At 44.5% G+C, this 24,318-nt stretch overlaps 2 protein-coding genes across 2 annotated transcripts; both read right to left on the bottom strand.

Annotated features, from left to right (window-relative positions):
• Positions 1-1,984: 1,984 nt before the first annotated feature.
• Positions 1,985-10,764, bottom strand: krt1-c5 (keratin, type 1, gene c5; the record flags this gene model as incomplete). The annotated part of the gene is made up of 8 exons (XM_084467825.1): positions 1,985-2,100; positions 2,424-2,452; positions 2,651-2,868; positions 7,266-7,391; positions 7,536-7,700; positions 8,706-8,862; positions 9,776-9,858; positions 10,354-10,764. 8 exons carry the CDS (start codon positions 10,762-10,764, stop codon positions 1,985-1,987), a joined length of 1,305 nt encoding a protein of 434 aa, XP_084323951.1.
• A 7,109-nt stretch (positions 10,765-17,873) lies between these two features.
• On the bottom strand, positions 17,874-22,798 carry lhx6b (LIM homeobox 6b; the record flags this gene model as incomplete). Its single annotated transcript, XM_084468921.1, has 7 exons — positions 17,874-17,956; positions 18,516-18,681; positions 19,303-19,398; positions 19,823-19,923; positions 20,501-20,721; positions 21,982-22,103; positions 22,631-22,798. 7 exons carry the CDS (start codon positions 22,796-22,798, stop codon positions 17,874-17,876), a joined length of 957 nt encoding a protein of 318 aa, XP_084325047.1.
• Between the last annotated feature and the right edge of the window lie 1,520 nt (positions 22,799-24,318).

Below are 24,318 nucleotides of genomic sequence, written 5' to 3'. Positions count from 1 at the left end.
ATAGTTGTTATAATAACTCTAGCTCAATGATAGTTATGTTATTATAACTAGCACTATGATAGTTATGTTATTATAACTCTAGTTCTATAATAGTTAAGTTATTATAGTGCTATGATAGTTAAGTTATTATAGTTCTATGATAATAATGTTATGATAACTCTAGCTCTATGATTGTAGGCTATGCCTTATGGGCTAAGGTGAGGCTGCATAGCCTACATGAAGTAGAACTGGAGTATAATCAATTTATTTTTTAAATTGAATTGAAGTGGCAAGTGTCTCATATATCCTTAGAACAGCACGTTTATCCTTTTGTTTGGCTTTTGTTTGTAATCTTTCTCGTTGATTTATACCAATGCTCTGTGCCTTCCGATGCTCTTTTGATGAAGTACATACAGTGCAGCTGTTTAGTGGTACCACTAGATGGCAGTCTTTGCACATTTCTTCTTCAGGCCAAGGGTCAACACCGCATGCTAAAATCAGCAGTTCTCAAGATTTCCCGAAGGTTGTGGGAAAATTAAATTAAAGTTTTTTCATTTTATATATATATATATATATATATATATATATATATATATATATATATATATATATATATATATATATAATTTATATTTGACATCCTGTTTCAGCTATTGTCCCACATATGTTTTTAATATTTGCTGCATAATTGATTAATATAAATAACATCGTCATTTGACTATTTCTAATGCTGAAACGGAAAGCTTGCATGTGTTTGGTGCAGCCAGTGATGCCTGGGTCCGGGAATGTTTTTTGGTTCTCTTCCCTGCGCAGTTGACCTACAGATTCAATTGATGCTGAAGTGTGAATCAATCTAAGAAAATAAAATGCACGCCACTCTCTTTAGCAATATTTACCACACACACACACACACACACGCACGCACGCACGCACACACACACACACACACACACACACACACACACACACACACACACACACACACACACACACACACACACACACACACACACACACACACACACACACACACACACACACACACATCTCTGTGAAACCTCTCACGCTGGCTTACTCATCGGTAGGAAGGTAAAGCAACTCGTGTTTCTTTAAAATCCCCAAATGACGGTCAGGGGAAGCAGAGGCCTGCCTCTCCCACACATATGGCTCTCAGATTACGGACCGGAGAGCTCAATCGTTAAGTTACGCTCAACAGTTTCAGAAATGGCATCATTTTTGGAGTTTGATCTCTGTTTAATTTAGCAAAGAATCCAACAATAGGCTAGGCTTTGGTTTGGGGCTTGATACCAAATATTGACCTTGTATCACAGTAGGCTAATCTAGAATAGATTCAAATATAGAAATAGAGAAAAATATAGGCCTACAGGCCATCCATACCCACAAATACATACATCCACAAAGGGTTGTCATCTGAGACCTATTGTAGGCTATATAGGCCAGACTTTAGCCTACTTCTTGTAGTTTCATGTCTCCCGGTGCTTTAATTGTTAACAGCGTAGTTCCCCCCCTATTATCTTCCACCACCGAGCTGCGTATCGGTAAACTTTTCTCAGTAGGATGGAACAAACCCCACCTAGTTTTAAAAAAAAACCTGTAATCTTGATAACTGAAGGCTTTAAGACACAAAGACTACGAATGCAAATTGAGATTCCACGCTATAGTTTTCAAAGTTTATTCTGAAGAATGGTATATTATACTTACAGAGGGGTATTTCGTTTTGATGAAAAACAAAAATACATGTGTTAATGTACACATTCAAATTTATATTTAACAGTCTACATTTTTTTTTATAATAAGGTAGTTTCCAATAATAATCTAGTCTTAATAGTTAACAATTTAGAAGTATTGCATAAAATCCTTCAATCTCTTCCAACACCTTTAAAATGTTTTACTTTTACTAAAAAGGCTAGAAGCGTATAGTTGTGTTGCTTCCACACACATTTACAGGAATCAAAGGAGGTGTTTCCTCTCCTCTCTAGAAGCCTCAATTCTTACGCTCCTCAATCTGCTCCACTTCGCTGGACTCATCCACCACTTTCCCGTTAATCATCGTCTGAGTGACAACTTTAACGATCTTCCTGGTCCTTACTTCAGGCTCTTCTGTAAATACAATATCACATGGACAAGGGGTAAACCGCCTCGTTCGGGTTACAGTAGCAGCACATCCATTCTCTCTGTGTGCTGCCATATAATATGTTGCATGTGTGCCCAGTTCAGTTTCATCTGAACAGGTGAACTATTGCTTTTTGTCGGTGGAATTTAGTACGAAATGTGCAAGCAGGAAAAAGGTCTCATAATAAATCTAATAATATAATTAATCTCCATTTTGAAGAATGCAGAAGATGAACTTTTTAAATGATATTTGTAAAGTAAATGATAATTTAAAAGTAAAGTAGGCTACAAATCATGAAACGCTAACTTACTCTTAGGAGGTGGAGCCGTCTCTTTAATGCTGTGTGGTGACACAAAATATTTAATATCAGACAATGGACTAACACATTGAACAAACAAACTTAATGATTCGTATATTATACATTTAAATGGGGATCCATAGCAATCTAATTTATACACAGATCCACTGTCCACAACAAACACACACACATAGGCTACAACCCCGCACCGACTCACGCACACCCACATCTCCACTCACATCTCCTCCCCTTCCAGCAGCCGCCTGTAGGTGGCGATCTCCATCTCCAGGGTCTGCTTGATGCGCAGCAGCTGCTCGTACTCGGTCTTGTTGCGCTGCATGTCCAGCCGGAGCTGAGACAGCTCGTCTTCCAGCTGGCTCAGGGTGGCCTGCAGCCGCTCCATCTCCACCGCATACTTGTGGCCCGTCTCCCCCAGGTTCCCCTCCAGAACGTTCACCTGAAGACGACATGGGGCCACATTCCTATAGTGTAAGGTTGTGGAATGTACTTTACTGTATGTTATTGTTGCTTTTAACTGATGGTACAGTGTTTTGAGTCTTTAAAAAATATATGTTAATACAAAAAATCCATATTATTATTAATGTTCTATGGTGAATATTTCATTTAGCTAAACAGTATGTTTAATGTAATCTTGATTTGAATGTGTGTGTTTTTATTTTATTAACATAATGCAGGTTCCTTGTGCAGTTGATAATAAACAAAAAACAACAGTGTTTGCATATATTTAACTAGTTATCATCTTCAGTCATATATTCTAACATTCAATTTGAACAATAAATGTAGGAAGGAGTCCATACAGAGAACAGCTGTAAGACAGTAACAGGAGCAAAAAGCGTAAAGCTATATTACTTAACAACATAAAAACAAGAAAGTCAAAGACTGACATCCAGGCAGGCTCAGCTCTCAACCGACCACAAAGCCTTTGTTGAACCAACAAAGGCTCCTCCACTGTTCAAGCAACCATAGATACCGCTGACATGTTCTGGCAATACATCACTCACACTCCTGCTCCAAGGCAATACGTTCATGTATTGACCCGAGAGCTCATCAATGTACCGAGCCACAATAAAGCAATGAAGTCTTGTGCGTTTGGGCCGACCGTCCAGATGGACCCGGCGTTTCGGTGCCTGCAAACACACTTTTTTGAAACCAGGTCCCAGGGTGGCAACCAGATGGCAACGTTAGATTTCCGTCTAATTTGTTTTGTTTGATTTGTATTATTTTTGTAACTTTAAATACAGCCCCATGGTAAATTGAATTACTAACTGTACGTTAAATAGTATTTTCTGCTCAATCGACAAGGTTTAATAACTGCTTTCTCCTCCTGGAATGTATGTTTGTACACAGTAGTGGTGGCTCGTTCGCGAACGAATCAGTTAGAACGAACGACTCTTTAAAACGAATGAACCGAACTGATTCGCCACTCTCGTTCGTCATCGTTCGTCTCGTTCGTTCGCCGAGACTCGACTCCCAGCTCCACCCACTAGTCGCTGAGTCGCACTGACTCACAAGTCGCCGTTCGTTCACTGACTGTGTTTAGCGGTGAAGACTCGAGGACTGAGAAGTCACGAGAGTCAGCCGGGCAACAACATCCCAATTCCGAACATGAAGCACTCCTCAGCTAAATGGAACTTTAATTTTTAATTAGTTAATGTTGTGTTGATTTCGTTTGCACCATTGCACGATCGTGATTCGTTTGAGAATGAGAACGAAGGGGGAGCTGAGTCTGATCGACTCGGCTGAGAACGTGCATTCGCGATTCGTTTGAACGAGAACGAGGGAGGAGCCGAGTCTGACCGACTCGGCATTTGCGAATGTGCATTCGCGATTCATTTGAACGAGAACGAGGGAGGAGCCGAGTCTGACAGACTCAGTGACTGAGAATCATGATTCACCGCTACCGGAAATGCGAACAAACGAACGAACGAATGAACGACTCTTCTTGGTGAACTGACCGACACAAACTGATTCATTCAAACGAATCATGAAATCCACCACTAGTACACAGCATGCAGGCTTGATATGCATGCTCCGCCTCTTCTTCTTCTTTTTTTGGTGGAGAACAGCGCCACACAGAGGCCTTGATATGTACTACAACGTTTCTACAGCTAGATCTGTTTTCTTTTTGCAATGAGTCCGTCTTTACGGAGAAATACTTAGTTATAGTTAGTTACTTAGTTATATTTCTCTTTGGTTTAAATGACATCGTCCAGTAGAATTAATGCTGTAAAAATGAATGTCCTGCCTCGATATTTTTCCCTTTCTTTTTCAATCTGTTTAAATGATTACCACTTCTGTATGGGGTGGGAAGCCGCCCAGGGTCAGAAAATCATTATTGCAAAAATGTAAATTCAGTGGTGGACTTGCCTTACCCAATTTTCTGCTCTACCATTGGTCGGCACATATTCACAAATTGACCTATTGGCTTCAATCTCTGAGTTTGTTATGGTGTAGGTTGGAGGCTCGATCATGTTCCTCATCTCCCCCTACTGACCTCCTCCCTACCAATCAACGCTTCTCGTTTCAACAATAATCCTGTGGCACTGTCTACCCTTCATCAGACATAATTTTATATTGAAGCAAGCCTCCACCCTGATCCCTTTAGTAAATAACCATCTATTTCCCCCACCACTCATCCGTGCCACTTACATGCAGTGGCAGAGTCAAGGTATTAAGGTTTTTAGAGACCTCTACAGAGATGCCTCTTTCTCTAGCTTTTCAAATATATCCTCTCATTTTAATTTGCCTCTTGTTTCACTACTTTCAAGTTAGACACTGTTCCTACTCTTCTTTCCATGCTATCCTCTCTCCTCGCTAACATGCCATGGGATGTCTGACTCTGAAATGCCATCAGAAATCACTCACATCATTGATTCATGAACAACTTGTGTCTTTTGAATGTCATTTGGTTGTCAAAACAAGAACTGTTTGGGAACTGGAGCTTGGGGTGGATTTCACAAATCGATGGAGGGATAAAGCTGTGAACAGAATACGCTCAAATACACCTTGTGCAAGGCTAGAACGTATACAATTCAAGGTATTACACAGAGTTCATTTTTCAAAATCCAGACTATCTGAAATCTTCCAAAACATTGCAGACCAATGTGACAGATGTCACACTTCCTCCTGTAACCTGAGCCATATGTTTTTCTTTTGTCCCAATCTACACAAATTTTGGAGTGAATATTTTACAATCTTATTAAAGTTCTTATAATTTATATAAAGATGTGCTTCTCGGTAGCAATATTTGGGCTCACAATTGATTCTTCCAAGATGACTCAGATACAATCTTATGTATTAGCCTTCACCCCTCTTCTGGCAAGACGATGTATTCTATTTTCATGGAAATCTCCTAAGGCTCCATCTATTTTTCTGTGGCTTGGAAATGTTATGTCTTGTCTTCAGATGGAAAATATCAGATTCTCAGTGAAAGACAACAATGTTAAATTCTTTCACAAATGGAATTACAAATTGAGTACTTCCGACTCCATCCAAACCCGCTGACTATACCCCCTTCATTTCCCTTCTGTTGCCTTTCTTTATTAGGGGAGTGCTGCATGCAGCACTTAACTATACTCTTCTTCGGCTTCTTTCTTTCTTTCTTTCTTTCTTTCTTTCTTATTCTCTACAGATTTTGGGACCCATCTCCTTCCACAATTTTTCTCCAAGAGGTTCCATTCCAATTTAAAAATGTTCATATCAGCTTGGAATTGCATGCTACCATTCATATTTTTAAAATATTTTCACCTTTTTAAGATATTCTACTTTTCAAATATTTTTTTTACAATGGAAGTCAATGGCACATCAACTACTTCAGAATTCGTAACTTAAAATTTTTAAGTTACGATACGGTAAATTTTTAACCGTTGACCTTCGTTGAAATATTTAACAAATCAACACACTTTGATCTTGATGGTATATCAAACAAAATCATTTATACTTTTTTCAGAATCAATAGTTTAATTTCATACCCGCTTTGATTATTCTCAGTTGGTCTTCCATTGAGGCGAGAGCGTGATGACGTTTTGTGATAGCCATACTTGTGGCTATCACAAAAACAAACCATTTCGGATGTCACGGAGCGCAACAAAACCTAGAAACACAATGCTGAGCTTAAACTGTTATGGTATTTCTTGTTTCACTGGCACTTAAATTATTAATAGATTGGAAATATGATTGTTATATATCAGGCGCTTGTGTGTGGGGACCCCCGTTTATATGGCTAGAGGCTAGTTGCTTCTTACATATCTGATGTACTTCAGGTAGAAGCTAAATGCTAACGTAAACTATCTTTTTCATGTCATGCTATCTACACAAACGATATGTTATATGAAGGAGACTCCAAGGAGTCCAAACGTACAAGCTCATCTCGATTAGCTAGATGTAAAATAACGTCAATGACACTTTTCCTGGTAACTGCAAGTGATGACACACACACATGCACACTTGACTGTAACACTGATTTAAACAACCATTTCTTTATCAGCTTTAACAGCTCAGCTATTCTATATTTTATCTCAATTTTTGCTATTTGTTTAACTCTTCACTTTATTTGTTTCCAACCATGTTTTTTAAATGGTGTATATGTGTACATTGTTTACTCCATTTAGACTCCATTTAGTTAGGAGCTGGCTCTGTGGTACCTGTTAGGAGCTGGCTCTGTGGTACCTGTTAGGAGCTGGCTCTGTGGTACCTGTTAGGAGCTGGCTCTGTGGTACCTGTTAGGAGCTGGCTCTGGTACCTGTTAGGAGCTGGCTCTGGTACCTGTTAGGAGCTGGCTCTGGTACCTGTTAGGAGCTGGCTCTGGTACCTGTTAGGAGCTGGCTCTGGTACCTGTTTGCGGAGGCTCTCCAGCTCCCCCTCCAGGGCCTGCAGGCAGCGCCGCCTATCGCTGAGCTCCCCCTGGGCGCAGCGCAGCGCCTCGTTGCTCTGCTTCACCTCAGACTGCACCGCCTCCAGCTGGAGACACACACACACACACACACACGCACGCACGCACGCACGCACACACACACACACACACACACGCACACACGCACACACACACTGAGTCCATGTTGGATGTCGCTCAGGAATACATCCTGTAGGTAAAGAGAGACTGACCTTCTTGAGGTACCAGTTCTCTGCCTCCTCCTTGTTCTTCCGGGCGATGGCCTCATACTGGACCCTCAGCTCCGCCATCAGGGCCCCCAGGTCGGGCCCATGCACCGCGTCCACCTCCACACTCACCTGCTCCGTGGCCAGACGGGCCCTCAGAGCCCCCACCTCCTGCACCGGGCAGCCAACGGGCGAATGGTTCACATAAGGACTGAATACAGTAGAACATACAGAGCAGACTACAGGATGGACGGCACTAGACTAGAATACAGTAGAACATACAGAGCAGACTACAGGATGGACGGCACTAGACTAGAATACAGTAGAACATACAGGCCAGACTACAGGATGGATGACACTAGACTAGAATACAGTAGAACATACAGGCCAGACTACAGGATGGATGACACTAGACTAGAATACAGTAGAACATACAGAGCAGACTACAGGATGGACGACACTAGACTACACTAATGAAGAACTAATAGAACATACAGAGTAGACAAGACTAGACTACAGAAAAGACTAGACTAGACTAGAATACGATAGAACATACAGGCCAGACTACACTACAGAACAGGACTAGAATCATTAGAACATACTAGACATACTGTTTGCTAAGACACACACACACACACGCTCACACACACACACACACACACACACACACACAGACACACAGAAGCTACACACACACACAGACACACATATGTGTGTCTGTGTGTGTGTGTGTGTGTGTGTGTGTGTGAGCGTGTGTGTGTGTGTGTCTTAGCAAACAGTATGTCTAGTATGTTCTAATGATTCTAGTCCTGTTCTGTAGTGTAGTGTGTGTTATCATGGTATCTGAAAACACAAAGAATAGTGGACAAGGCGTGGTCCTACACACAGGATCATGTTTCAGGACAGTGCGGACCCATTCCATCTCCACAGAGAGGAACAAAGACGCTCATCCTGTCAGTTCCTTTCTTCCAGAACAATGACCACAGACACTTTCTGTATCCATAACAGTCTGAAGCCCTCTGGAAGCATTCTGTTTTAAAGACCTTTTTTTTTTTTTGTCATGTAACAATCTGATATTCTGTGGCTCGCTTTTGTATTGGCTGCTGTAACACCTCATGGATATCTATCATCATATCTCCTCTCTTAAGGTGACGATCTGCCCAGGGGGTACCTCACCTCGTCGTGGTTCTTCTTCAGGAAGTAGAGCTCCTCCCTCAGGCTGTCCAGGTCTCCTCTCAGCGTGGCGATCATCTGGTCGTGGTCGGCCTTGGCCCTCCGCAGGGCCAGGCAGTCCCTCTCCACCGACTGGCACAGGGTGGCCTCTGCCTCCCACCTTAAACCCGGAGCAGAGCTGTGGTGAACGGACTGTGTTTATAGAGCGCTCTCCCAGCCTTCAGCCCCTCACACGCTGTACAATTAGAGCCTCACGTTTTCACCCGTTCATACACACATACATACACCCATGGCGCGGGCAATAGCCGGCTCGTTGGGAGCAGGTTGGGTGAGGTTTCTTGCTCTGGGGGAATCTTGACACTACGTGGAACAAACCAGCAACCAGACAACCTGCTGTACCTTCTGAGCCTAGTGTAGTGTAAGAGACTGTGAGAGGGAGACAGCGCATGAAACCCCAGCACACTTTATATACAGCATGCTTTTGGTGATATACAGCAATGATATACAGCGTGCTTAACAAGGGAAATAACAGCAGGAACCAGAAGTGAGTTTATATTAAGGAGCACAGCAAGCAACCTTTGAGTAGTAGTAGTGCTGGCAAAGACAACAGCGAAGAATGTGTGACCAGGGACACACACACACACACACACACACACACACACTCTCCACAGCGCACTCCTCAGCCCTCTCTCCCACGCACGCAAACAGCTCCGTCTGATCTTTGCACTAGCATTCATCCACAGCATGCCGGGAACATACCATCGGCCCTTTGTGAAATACACGATGGACTAGATGAACATGATTCCGGTCGTGTGTTCCGGTGCCTTCTCTTAAACATCCCTGTGTCAACAGGGAGAAACAAATACATCTTCCTGACCCTGAGCGGTCTGACAGGCGCTACGCTAACCCGCGGCGGCCGTACCTCAGTTCCTCCCCGTATCTCACAGCCGCACAGGGAGTGTGGGAAGGGGGCTCTCACTCGCCTCCAGCCTGACACAAAGGTCCTTCATCCAGGGCCAGCGTCTGACACGGCGCTGTGAAGGAGGACGAAGAGAGGCGGCCCCAACACTCACTTGACCCTGAAATCGTCGGCTGCCAGCTTGGCGTTGTCGATCTCCAGCATGATGCGGGCGTTCTCCAGGGTCCTCTTCCTCACCTGCAAGCGGGACACGCGGACACGTTGCTCAAGAGCACAGTCAGAAAGAGCTTCATTGTCAGGTCAGTTTGCACATAGAGGGCATTTTCTCTGCTATGTCAGCACAGTGAAAAAAATAAAATAAATAAAATTAAATAAATAGATTGTAAATATAGAAATTGGAGCCTAAGAAACCAAGACACGATTTGACAGACGGCACTGAATGCTACATGAAAAGCTCATTCCAGTTAACGAGATAAGGCTTTTGATGAATTCATAAACAGCAGATTAGCCAACAGGTCAAAACTTTGGTTGTGGACCAGAGCAGTAATCTGAAACGTCACCCTGCTGTCCTGCTGTCCTGCTGGACCAGAGCAGTAATCTGAAACGTCACCCTGCTGTCCTGCTTTTCCTGCTGGACCAGAGCAGTAATCTGAAACGTCACCCTGCTGTCCTGCTGTCCTGCTGGACCAGAGCAGTAATCTGAAACGTCACCCTGCTGTCCTACACACTGACCTCCAGGCCGATGCTGTGTGCCTGGGCCATCATGCCCTCCATGTCGTGGCCTTTGGGCGACTTCTCCAGCATCAGCGTCTTGATGCGGGCCTCCAGCTCGGCGTTGGAGTGCTCCAGGGTGCGCACCTTGTCCAGGTAGATGGCCAGCCGGTCGTTCAGCCCCTGCATGGTCTCCTTGTCGCTGGTGCCCAGACCCAGGCTGCTGCCGCCCATCACCGAGAAGCTGGGGCCCAGCGCGTTGAGGCCGTTGCCCAGGGAGACGGAGCGGGCCAGGCCGCTGCTGCTGACGCCCAGCGCGGACATGGCGGTGTGCAGCGGTGGTTTGGCCCGCCCACTGCGCCCGCTGTCCCGCACCGAGAGGCTGGAGAAGGAGGGCTGGCGGAGCGAGAAGCACCGCACCGACATGGCCATGATGGGTCAGGGGCTGAGGGGTACGCTTGGAGTACTGGGAGCACTGGGAGTACTGGGATCTGTCCGGGGCTGAGGGATACGATGGGAGTACTGGGAGTACTGGGAGTACTGGGATCTGTCTGGAGCTGAGGGATACGATGGGAGTACTGGGAGTACTGGGAGTACTGGGATCTGTCTGGAGCTGAGGGATACCATGGGAGTGAGGACAGTAAGTACGATGTGGGCGGAATAAAACATTAAACATGATGGTTTACTTTTAGTCAAAGTTTAAATATTGGGGAGAAGTAACTGCAGTTACTTTTAGCAACTTTTAGTTACACTGACCACAGCATTGTTGTTGGTAAAAATACATGACTCAAAAACACGCAAACTCTGAAGTCTTGCACTGCATAAAAATGTCTATCCCACACTCAGTTTAGATATTACAGAAACTCAAATTCCAAAACAATCATAAATAAATCCACATAAGACAGAATATAAAAAGAGAAAACAACACCAATACTGACCTGAGTTGTGTTGCTGGAGGTGTGCGTCTGCCGGCCCTGGGAGTTTCAGGTGCAAGGCTACAAGAGACTGCTGGCTCAGCTGTACACACCAGCACTTATCTGTGGGGTGGAGTCAGGCGCACACAGAGGGCCGCAGGATGTAACACTAGCCAAGAGGAAAAAAAAGAAAACCAGAATGAAAGAAATGAGAATGTGATTGTGTTGCTGTTTGTATGCACTGTTGGAGAAATGTGGAATGAGAGCATTTGATACGTCATAAACGTCCAACTTGAAACTAGGAATGTATAAAAAGTTGAACTTTTAAAGGTGCCATGGCATGACATTTTCACTTTATGAGGTTTTCTAACATTAGCTGGGTCCCCCAGTAGCTAAAAATTGCTTTGATGTAAAATGAGCAGTAGGTATCTTGCTCCGCCTTTGAAAAAATGAATGCTCAAACGTGCAGATTTGGGATCTGGCCCCATATGTCGTCATATGGGGCAGCTTCTCGGTCACACGTCACGTGTGTGTATGTGTGTGTGTGTGTGTGTGTGTGTGTGTGTGTGTGTGTGTGTGTGTGTGTGTGTGTGTGTGTGAATACACACACTGTAACGCAAGTGTTCTTTGTTATTTGGATAACCGTTCTGCTGTTGGTGTTATGGTGCATAACACGCAACACAATAATGCAAGCTTGCATAAAGCTCCCTTTTGGTGAAAAGACTAGACAAGACCACAACGAGATTCGTAGTGGGGGTTCTCTTGGCCATGTTTGAGAAGGAATTGGGAACCGCGACATTGAGGAGAAAAGGATTGTTGCCCAGGATTGTCCACCGGAGCCCCACTGAACGCTGCCCGCTGCCCGTTGCCCGTTGCCCGGGGTTGTCTCCCGCTGGAGCCCTGCTACCGCGGCAGCGGGCAGCAGGGCTCCAGCGGGAGACAACCCTGGGCAACAATCGCTGGCAACAATCCCTTTTTCCTCCATTTCGCGGTTCAGTCTGTACTTAATATTGACGTGGAAGTGGAAGAACCAGAGGCATCTGAGAACCCGACGCAGTCGTTTGAGATTCATAATATCATCTGGAGGCACAAACAGCTTTTGACCATGATAATATATATTATATAATATAGATATCTAAATATAATATGATATTATTTAGATATAGAGCTCCAGGACTCCCGCTGGAGCACCCGGAGTGTTCAGTGTTCCACTGTAAACACTAGCGCATGGTACCGTGGCCGCAAGCTGCTCAGGGCCACACCCCCACCCTCCACCTTTACCCGCCCCAAAAAAACGGCACGTTTGTGGAGAGCTCATTGTGGGACTGGCTCGTAGTGGCTGTAACTCTGCACCAAGGCTAAATTTCTTGAACATCTTCAAATACTGTATTAGGGGCCCACTAACACCTATATATAAGCATCCATAAAGTAGCATGCCATGGGACCTTTAAAACATTGTAATGTTTGTATAAGACTGTAGAATATTGACAATTGGATTGAGTGTTGTAATAGGAAGTTGATGAAAGCATTGCGGTAATGAAAATAAAACTATTACAGCATACAGAACGTATCCAAGAGCTTCCCAATAAAGCCTGGAGCGATGAATGGAAGCCATGAGGAGCCTCTCCTCCTCCCAGTGAGGGAACAATGCGCTGCAACGCCAGACCTGGAGCCACAAAGGGGGGCGTCGCCGGACTGGGAGCACTGCTTTATGTTTACACACACACACACACACACACACACACACACACACGCACAGCTGTACCAATGCACTCACACACACACACACACACACACACACACACACACACAGCTGTACGAACGCACTCACACACACACACACACACACACAGCTGTACGAACGCACTCACACACACACACACACACACACACACACACACACACACACACACACACAGCTATACCAACGCACTCACACACACACACACACACACACACACACACACACACACACACACACACACACACACACACCTGTACCAACACACTCACATGCAAACATGTGCTCACACACACACACACACACACACACACACACACACACACACACACACACACACACACATTCATTCAGACACACAGAAATGTGCACACTCAAACATGCACAAACATACTAACACGTTCAGACTCACACACAGACATATTTCCACAGAAATCATAATGCACACACACACACACACACACACACACACACACACACACACACACACACACACACACACACACACACACACACACACACACACTATACTGTAAGGTTATAGCGCCATCATGTGAGCATAATGAGATAATGTTCTTCCACTTGGTTAAATCCTATACAATGTTAATTAAATCGACTAAATCGATCGAGAGGCACAACCGTGTGCTACGATAAACGAAATCAAGGTTCTTATCCACAGACGATTTACAATATCCAAACCCCGAGTTATGTAGTGGGACATTGAGCCTTTAGAACTAGGCCACTCCAATATCGACAATAAACCACATTTTGTCCTGTGCAAAAAACAAAAACAAAGCGTTGGACGTCTGCAGGCCAAACCCGACCCGAACCCGACCCGCTGGAGGCCGAACCAACCCGAACCCGACCCGCTGGAGGCCGAACCAACCCGAACCCGACCCGCTGGAGGCCGAACCAACCCGAACGCGACCCGCTGAAGCGTCTATTGAGTGGGGTTGACGGATCCTTCACACTCACACTCCTCGGCCGCCAGATCAAAAGGTTATTTTCTGATGTGATTCCTTGATTGAATGACGTATTGGTTGACGTATTCACGATCCCTGAGCCTGTCACTAACCAACGACAGTACAGAAGGAGCAGTATGGAGACACTGCCAGATGGAGATCTGTCCTAACCGGCGGTTCATACGCTGCACTTCAGTATGTGGGGACGCCTCCAGGTTAGATTATAAATAATTCTGAAGTGTTGTAAAACTTTCCCAAAACAAACATACTTCGTGAGCACTCCTATGTGACTTATATGGCCCGTGGTGATTCGTTATTGTCTTTATTTTCCCTTTGTTTTCCTCGCGGCCTGTTTCCTGCGCTGTTTCACCAATTCAAACTAAATATTTGCAAGATCGTTCTGAATTCCGAACAGACATAAGTAAAACAATAACATGTCATTGGGGTAGGCCCACACAATGTGGTTCACAGTACAAGTGGTTGTAGTCTTGGTGTCTTCCTATGCATGTTTTAATCCACGACAGTCGTTCTGCAAAGGGCTGGGATGTGACCAGGGGCCGCAAGGTGCTCACAATGTTACAAATACAGGCCGATAATTAGGATTTATTGTAGTTGATTGAATCTTGAAAGAAATCAATTTGGCCTAGACTGTTTGATGGTCGGGTCAAACTGCACTTGGGCCTAACATGTCGGCTACTCTGCTGGGGAAGACAGGGGCCTTCTATGTTTCCTTTTTAAATTCTAGGGCAGAGAAGTCCACAGTAGTGTCAGAGGTTTGCATGTAGGCCGTTATCATAGCCACCATGTGTTTTGTTGTCTTTGTGTGATACTTCTGGGCTCATTTCCGGATTCTGTATCCTACAACAACAATGCAGATTTCTACTCCAAAGGGAAGCAGAGCAGCCCTAAAAAATAACATTTCCATTTAAGATCAACTTGAGGAGGAAGAGGAGCGCGAGGAAGAGGAAGGTTCCGTATTTCAGGTTTTTGTTGACAGTTGGGTGAGAGGAGAATAGTGATGTGAGTATGCAGAGATGAGGGGCTCCACGGCGTGCGCTCATTAGCCCAGCGACGCACAAAGCCTCTGCAATCAGGGGCTATTCATTAGCATGGGGGGCCGCTTTCATCTGCAACCGCTTCAGCCTGCCACTCAGCGGGAGACGCTGACATTATGACACAACTGGGCGGCTTCACCGCTCAGAGACGCTCAGGCAGCGCGGAAAAACAGGGCTAAACGCTGCCTGGAGCGGTCCTATCTGGAGACGCATCGGGGAGAAATCTGCGTTTATAGTGTTCCCTTGGCAGGTGGCCAACGAGATGTCAGCCTGATAATCATCTGTGGTCTTCAGCGTGATGAACGCGCCCTTTGTTCTTACAGTTCATATCTCCGTCTGGGATGTGATTAAAGGTTTTGATTAGAACCCATTCTGGGTCTCAGTGTAAGATGACGAGGAAAGAGTACAGTACATGTTCCTCATAAAGTCCTCTTAAAGTCCTCCACGGTCTGTCTCTACTGGAAAAGACTACGGGCGTTATGATCCACGTATCATCTTTATTATCCTTAGTCATCATTAGACATATTTTGATTTTCTTTTATAAATGATTTTAGATATTCATCGTTCTGTCGTCAAAGGCGTATTCATACACACAGGCAATCAAGCCACACACACACACACACACGCCACACTCACACACACTCTCACACACACACACACACACACACACACACACACACACACACACACACACACACATACACACACACACACAGACACACACACACACACACACACACACACACACACACACACACACCTGGCAGAATCAAAGATCTACTCATCTCTAATCAAGATCCATTGTGTTGGTTTCTCAATGTTTTTTTCTGTGATTTCTGTTGTTTTCACTGGGAACATGGAAGCTCTGTGTTCACTTTCTTTCTTACATCCCTTTTCTCCCTCCTCTTCCTCTTCCTCTTCTTCTTCTGGTTCTTCTTCTTCTCAGTGACTCTCTGTTGTGTTTCCTCCCTGATGCCGACGTTCCCATCAGTCCAAGCGGCCTCACTAACCCGACACCAGAGAATTCTTTAGAACCTTGATCAAATCCTAAAATACGTTATCCAGCAATAATCGGTGCTGGGTATCTGTAACGGTTTATATTGTATAATAGATAATGATATTTCACATATTACATTTCCATGATGATAATGGTGTGAGATAGCATTTAAAATCATGAGATTTATAATTGCAATTCTAATGTCTGCTCACTGTTGGTTTGACAAAGATTTATGTGACTGTTTTACAAACTGAACATTGGATAAATAAAAAATAATTTAATGTTCATTACATATATATTTACGGATATACATTAGCATAAACTTTTTTTTGTCCAAGGTTTTAACTTGCTTAAATGACAGCAAAGAAAATATTGATAGTTGGAGTTTAGATCAAAATGAAACACGAGGAAGAAATTGAACCCAAGAACAACCCCATTAATCATAACATAACTATATGTAGGTAGAAGCCCATAGATTCCACCACAGCTCCAAGGTGATATGTGAAGGACAGGACTAGAGCACTGGGTCTGCTACCAACAGGGCCCTCCATGTTGACCAAGGGTTTGGGGGATTATCTAAAATCAACTTGTAGAGCTTTAACAAAAACACCCAGTGGGCACTTGAGAGCCATCCATCACTGTTAAAACCTGAGAGTACTGTGTGTTAAAAGGTCCCATGAAAGCCTCCAAATGACCGAATCAATAGCTTAGCACGGCTAAGTGAAGCCTCCTTTATGGCGGCCACCACATCCCCATTGATTATGTGGTGAAGTGCAGCGAGTCAATTGGAGGCAACCTGTGGGTTTATCACCAATACTGCTCATAATGATCAGTTATTAGACGGCCCCTTAAAGCTGACCTATAGATCTCCTGGCTTAGATGCTCTTTGTTGTGTTATTCACTCTTGGCCCGTCTCTCTCGCTGCATATTCTTCTTTGTTTGGCTGCTATTTACACACACATGCATGTGAGTGAGGGAGTGAGATATAGTTAGGCTCTCTCACTCACTTACACAGACACACACACACACACACACACACACACACACACACGCAGGCACGCACACACACACTGTGTCAAACTGTGAAAAAACACACACACCAACCCAACCAACACACACAAACCCAACCCACACACATACACATCATGTCTTTGATAATCAACCCTCTCTTTTTGATTACATCCATTCAGATAATATATTTTATTAAATCGGTTGAGTATTTACAACATCCAGCCATTTAATTATTCCACTTCAAGATATATTTAAAAGTGCTGTTTGTGTAGGTTCTTTCGAAATAAATAAGAAGTTTTCATTTTTTGCACGACAATACAATCACAGGGATCACAAACTGAATACTGATTCATCACAACACAGAAAAAAATATTGAGGTTTACACTTTAAGACTGAAACAAACCTCACACCCAAAGTGCTCACTGGAATACCTTGAATGTGGAATATGTGAGTGAATAAATCCAGCCGGTCCAATGTGTCTAGTCCACTTAAAAGGAGACGAGGATGAGCGCTACATCAACCAACAGATGGATCCTGTTCTTGTTGCTGGTCCACAGGCTACACTGAGGCCAGACACAGCATCAGTTTTTCCATCTCGTCGTGGGATCATGGAACCAAATAGCTGGCTGTGCAGAAGTCTCTTATTTTTGACAAATCCAGGATATGTTAAATAGATTGATGCTTTATTCCCAGCGTGGTATTCGGTAAGCTTCTTGAGTGTGGATCGCTTCATTCCCGTCCCGGGAACGGGTCTCACGAGCCAGGGGGCTTTGAGATGGAATGTCCCGGGGAATCTTCCCCACAGCATGGTGAAGCGCCGGGCACCGGGCGGAGGGCAGAAGTGGGGGAGGGGGGTGGAGGTCAGCGACTGACTGGAAGCTGTGGAAGAGGCATGGCTGGGTGGCCCAAGTGGCTAGGGGCAGTTAACACCGAGAAGGGATGACCTGCCAACACACAAGACACAAACCACCACAACAGTAGAGCACTCACGTTTCACATCTCTAGTGAACAGGCTCCACAACATGCAGGAGAAAGAGCCGTCTGTCCCGAGGACTGTGGGACGCATCGTAGCTACACACAGAATTCAACATCAACCAAAATAAAACCCCTTACAGGACTGCTGTTCTGCCCATGACCTCCACAGCCTTTTGATTCATCAACATTGAATATTTTCAATAACAGATCCCAAAATTACCCCTTTTTTTTTCACTTTTATTTCTAAAAAATGAATCAAATAAATGAATATATATACACAAATAAAATGTTTCGGCAAATTGTGGCAGAATAACCTTACCTTACCTGACCCCATTATATACTATATATATAATATATATATATATTATATAAATACATTCTACATAGTTAAATATTCAAACTGATCCCGGGTCTACACGCTCTTTAGTCGTTTTGGTCTTCATTATTATGAGGGTTATGGTTCTTCTTATTATTCCTGTAATCTATAAACTGCGATGTCACTGCAGCGGGTGGAGGTGTGAGACCTACTGTCCAGGTATCCATGCAGGGCCAGCAGGTGGGGGCGGTCGGGCCCAGAGAAGGAGGAGTAGTGCAGCTGGTCCTGGAGGGCTGGGGCCGGGCGGCCCATGGGGGGGTAGCCACTGCTCTGAGGGGGGTGCTTTTTGTGCCGCGCCCGACAGTTCTGGAACCAGACCTGAGGCGATCGGACCAGGTGTCAGGACCAGCATCCACAGGAAATATATAAACATAAATATAGCACTATTGAACTTTGATGATCGATTAAATCGTCAAGTCGTTTATAAAGTGAAAATATTTACACACAAACATTTTCTGCTTAATGCTTCACAAAATGAAAATCATTGTTTCATGGATCTTTATAAAATGAAAGCTTAATTTTTTTCTTTGCTGCTTGCCGATGAAGCAAGGACATTTAAAACATCACTTTAGACACTGGTAACTTGGGATGGCATTTATTATTATTATGGCATTTTATAGACTAAATTAGTAATTTATTAATCTGGAAAAACTTTTACATAATTGTTAGTTGCGGCCTGACAGACAAATGTGGAAATAGTTATGTTAGCACTATTTTTGGTCATTTAGGATGTACTTTAATCCAAAGCAAATGGCCAATGGACATTAAGGAGCAGGAGGGGACAGGGGTCCTCTCTCTTCACTCTCCCGCTGCCCCAATATGAATCTCAGGCAGACCCGGGTGGGGTCCCGACCCCATTAGACCCACTGAGGTACAGAGGGCCGTCACCTTGAGCGTACCCGGGTCATGTTCACAGGGTCAGAGGAGCGCCTGCTGTACCTGAATGACTCGTCTGCTGAGCCCCGTCATCTCGGCCAGCTTCTGCAGCGTCTGGGCGTCGGGGTTGTTGTCCTGAGAGAACTGGCTCTGCATCACCTGCAGAGACACGCTGTCAGTCAGCAGCACAGGGAGGGGTGCTGAGGAGGGTCGCCATGGAGACAGGAGGGGGCTCTGCACCGCTCACTCTGTTCAGTGTTGGACAGACAGCTCACACACACACACACACACACACACACACACACACATACAGACAATGGACACACACACACACACACACACACACACACACACACACACACACAAATACATACAGACAATGGACACACACACACACACACACACACACACACACACACACGCATAATCATAATATTTGTGTGTGTGTGTGTGTGTGTGTGTGTGTGTGTGTGTGTGTGTGTGTGTATTATACTGAACATTATTCAGGCAGACACACAGAATGACCCGAAAGCTCTAGAAGATGCAAAGACATCTAGAAACAGGACCATGGTGGTGGCTCTACCTGAAGCTGCTCCGCGGTGAACGAGGTCCGAGCCCGCTTGGCTGGCTTCGGTTGGCCGTCCTGGTCGGACGGTAGCGCCCCCTCCAGGGTCAGCCCGGTGCCTGCAGGTGACACCGTAACACTGAACGCACCTGAATAGCACGGTTCACCACCCTGAGCTCTTATCTGGTGGAGAGCACAACCTACACATGATAAAGAAGCTCCACTTCGCTGATCTTAGTTTAATGGAATAGAATGGAATGGAATATAATTATGAATTTGCTATATATATTCTTGATTATAGATTCACACTTAAGCTGCTCTTTAGTCTCTCATTTAGTAGAAATGCATTGGGAATAATTTATTGCCAAATAATTTTGCTCCAGAATCAATAAATGGATCTGTATCTAAATATTTCTCAAATGAGTGTATGTATATACACACACACACACACACACACACACACACACACACACACACACACACACACACACACGATATAGGATGGTCACCATCCTATATCGGTAGTGGAAGTTGTGTTTCTCCACCATCAGGATATATATATATATACTGTATATTAACACGTGTGTGTGTGTGTGTGTGTGTGTGTGTGTGTGTGTGTGTGTGTGTGTGTGTGTGTGTGTGTGTGTGTGTGTGTGTGTGTGTGTGTGTGTGTGTGTGTGTGTGACCCTGACGGACCGTTCTCGGCGGCCCTGCGGAGGTTCTCCAGCATGATGTCGTAGTGGCTGCGGCACAGAACCCTGCCCTCCACGAGGCCGAACTCCTCCCCCGTGGACAGCTGCCTCTTGCACGAGAAGCAGGCGAAGCACGCCAGGTGGTACACGCTGCCCCGCGCGCGCCGCACCCAGTCGCTGGCGAACACCTGGCGACCACACTGGGCGCACTGGGCGCCGAACCTACTGGGATACACACCGCCCGCTGGGGTTAGGGTCAGGCTCCGACAAGGTGTTGAGTCCTTTCATCAGATGGGAGGTTGACTTCTTCTCAAACAATTCACTGAATCACAAATGGACTGAAAACAGGAAATGAAAGGGCCGAATGAATGAGTGATGAGAGGGGTGATTTTTTAAAATGTAATTCTACTGTAGAAAAATGTAGGCTACTGTTTAAAATATTGTCTGTAAGTATTGCAGAAATGTTTTAATCGGTTCGTGTAAAACAAGCCAAACCAAAACTTGGAACTTTTTTTGTTTGACTAGAATTGAGAAAAAAAAATTCTCTGTGTATGTGTTGATCACATTCCCGAGTGATGACACGCGATCAACATTGGCCCGTGGTCAGTTCGCCCCACGTGTTAATCTGCTCACTAGGAACCTCAGAGGAAATTATGATTTAAAGCGTAGAGCGCTTTTGTTTGCTGGAAACACGATTTGAATGAATACGTTAGCCTCCCTTTTTAATGAGATTTCTGAACCAATTCTAACCTAAACTGAACAATCAAAAATAAATACAGAATTATTTTGCCTCGATTGAACCATTTTTCTAATAAGGCCTCTCGTCAACCCTCCACAAACAGGCCTAACACCGACATGAGGAACGGCCCAAGCCTAGGATTGATTTTAATAGCTTAATAACAAGACTCACCGTAAATGAATAAATGGCTTTAAAACTATTAAAATAAGAAGACTTGATTTAAAAGATTAGATATTAGAAATTAGATTATCATGTTTTTGGCTTTATTTAGTCCAACGTCAAGACTAGGCCTATAATTTATGAACTATTGGGCTATTGCGTAGGCCTATTTCGTTTTTTGTGTTGCTCGATTATTGCGCTGTCCATTCAGCAAATCAGCAAAAAAGTATTTTGACCAACAAGTTTAGAATAAATCTATATATATAACCGACATCATTAATGGTTCTAAACTAAACGGAGGACTAATGGGTTCTTTTGTATTGTTAATGTGCAGGGTCTCTCTACAATAGGCCTCCTGCCATCGGCTGATACAACATCTCTTCGACCAGAGCATTATTGTTGTAACATTACAGGCCAATTAGCTAAAATGTGTACAATTATCTATAATGTATTTTGTAAAGGCACTTTTTAGTTTTTCTTGTTGCAATTTAACGTCAGAAACGAATGTTGGGAAAAATCCATCTCGTCGACCGTAAATCTGCCCAAACGAGAGGAAGACAACCCGTGTCTAAACCGAAGGGCAGTACCTGAAGTAGTCCAGTTTGCAGAAGATCTCCTTGTTCTTGATGTAGCAGCTGCTGCTCTGCCGCAGGGACGCACTGCACACGGAGCACTGCAGGCAGCCGGCGTGCCAGTGCAGGTCGTTCACCTGACGAACACACAACAACACACACCAGTTCAAAACAACGTCGTTTTATCAATGGATTACAAAGGACTGCACGGCGCACAACCAATAGAGAAACGTGTTTGGGTTTTAACTGCACTTTATGAGTTTGATCAGAATCAGAATCAGAATTGCTTTTATTAGGATACTTATTGTACACAAGTAGGCCTACACAAGAGTAAAATGAGTAGGCTCGGTTCCTCAACAGCCGCTAGCATTAACAATACAAGATTAAGTAAATAAATAATAATGAGATGAAATAAAAAAAATTAAAAAAAAGTATAAGTAGGCTAGCAGAAGTGTTAGTGGTACCAGCCACGGTGGATTCTAGTGCAAAAATGCTGTGCAAATTACAGGAATAGATGATTTAAATCGCTGAGGCGGTGATTCAGGAGCTGGGGAACGACACGAGGACCAATGAGACAGCCGTCCGCGTGCAGTGTGTGTTACTGCAGTGTGTGTTACTGAAGTGTGTGTTACTGAAGTGTGTGTTACTGAAGTGTGTACTTTACCTTGAGTAGATACCGGTCGGTGATATCCATCCCGCAGCTCGCGCACTGGTTCTTCTCCGATGGCCGCGAGGGCGGAGCGGCCGGCGGAGGAGAGCACGCGCACGGCGCCGCCGCCGGGCTCGAGGCGCTGCGCTCCCGCTTCACCTCCGCGTGGGACTGGGAGTTCATTCACAGCGGGATTAGGATCACTGGGACTTTTATAATATACAGGAATATCATTTATATTTGTATTATTTATTATTGACATTGTTATTATCATAAGTATAATTATTAAAGTTGTTATTATTATTATTGTTATATTAGTAATAGGCCTGGTATTATTAATAATGTTGTAATTATTATGTTCTATCTAGTTCGAATTGTACAAATTATACAGATAATAACAGATAATACAAAATATACCAAATAACACCAAATAACAGTATAGTCCGGGTGGCGTCGCTTCTGTAACGCCAGTGTGAAGGAATGACCCAAATAGTCTGCATTTAAATAGAATCCACTGAAGTGTAGAAGAAAGTCAACAGTGACGATAAGATCACAAGGCAGCCAGATCCCTCGGACGGTGACTGCGGACTCACCATGTCGGGTCTTCGGTCCTATCTGGAGAGGAGATGGAGCCGCGCGCTGCGCTCCGCGTTACGCATGGTGCCTCCGACCCGCGGCTATATCCGCCTCACGCACCGGGGGACGGCGGCTCCTGCATTTAAACGCTGGCAACAAAAGATAATTTTGAAAAAAATCTGATCGATTCTCCCTCTTGTGCGCTACTTCATATTTCCTATGCAATCAAACACAGTGAAAAGATGCATTACCTGCAATTAGCGCGAGCTCGAGATCCTCTGGATGAGAGGCAGAGCGTGGAGTGTCAATTTCAGCTGTCAATCACGAGAAGGCACCGGGCCACCGGCAGAATGGCACATTCTAATTTCAATAGCCGTATAATCGAAAATCGAAAATCCCCTAAGTGAAGAGCTTAATGTGAGATCGGTCAATTCATAAGAGACAATGGCCATGAGCTGCAGCTGATCTTGAAACATAAAAGATCCTGATTGTCTGGCTGCTGATCGGCCACTCGAAGCTCCTCGGTGATTACACTCGTATTCAAAACCCGCCAGAATGTGCGTCTGGGTGGGACTCGGAGCCCGTGTTGTCCTTCATCTCAACCAAATTATCAGGAATATTCGAGGTTATGTTAATTGACACGAAAATATGAGATTACTTTAATTAAAGAACAGACCCATCCAAGAACACGAAGCGGCCACTTTATGGGGAAAGACGTTTTACGCACACGTTGTCCTCAAGGTAAACAAAAGGCCATCCGTTCTAATAAGCAAGCTAAAAAAACGAGGTCCATAAAAAGTGAATTCACCACCGCTGCATATTGTCTGCAGAAACTATGCAGACTGCTCCCGTTATGTTGGTTGAACCTCTGTGCCGATGTGGTTGTTTTCACTATACAATCCCAGTTTGGTTCTGCTTGATCAGTCTTCTTGTTGTAAGGAGTATATTTTTGTGAAGTCGTGTCGTGAAGATGACAGTCCTATTTCAGAGCCGTTCTGTTGATGTACAGCAGCGTAGATCTGAGTTGTACTGCCCTGACATCCACTGCTCCACTCCGCCTCAAAGGAAAGTTTACACCCAGTTGTGTTTGGTGAGGAAGTGACACAGCCCCGCGGATCAGGGTTTAG

Source organism: Micromesistius poutassou (genome assembly GCF_964030765.1).
Source record: "Micromesistius poutassou genome assembly, chromosome: 5".
Lineage (NCBI taxonomy): Eukaryota > Metazoa > Chordata > Actinopteri > Gadiformes > Gadidae > Micromesistius > Micromesistius poutassou.
Note: the sequence above shows the minus strand (reverse complement) of the source record. Positions and strands in the feature narration are given on the sequence as shown.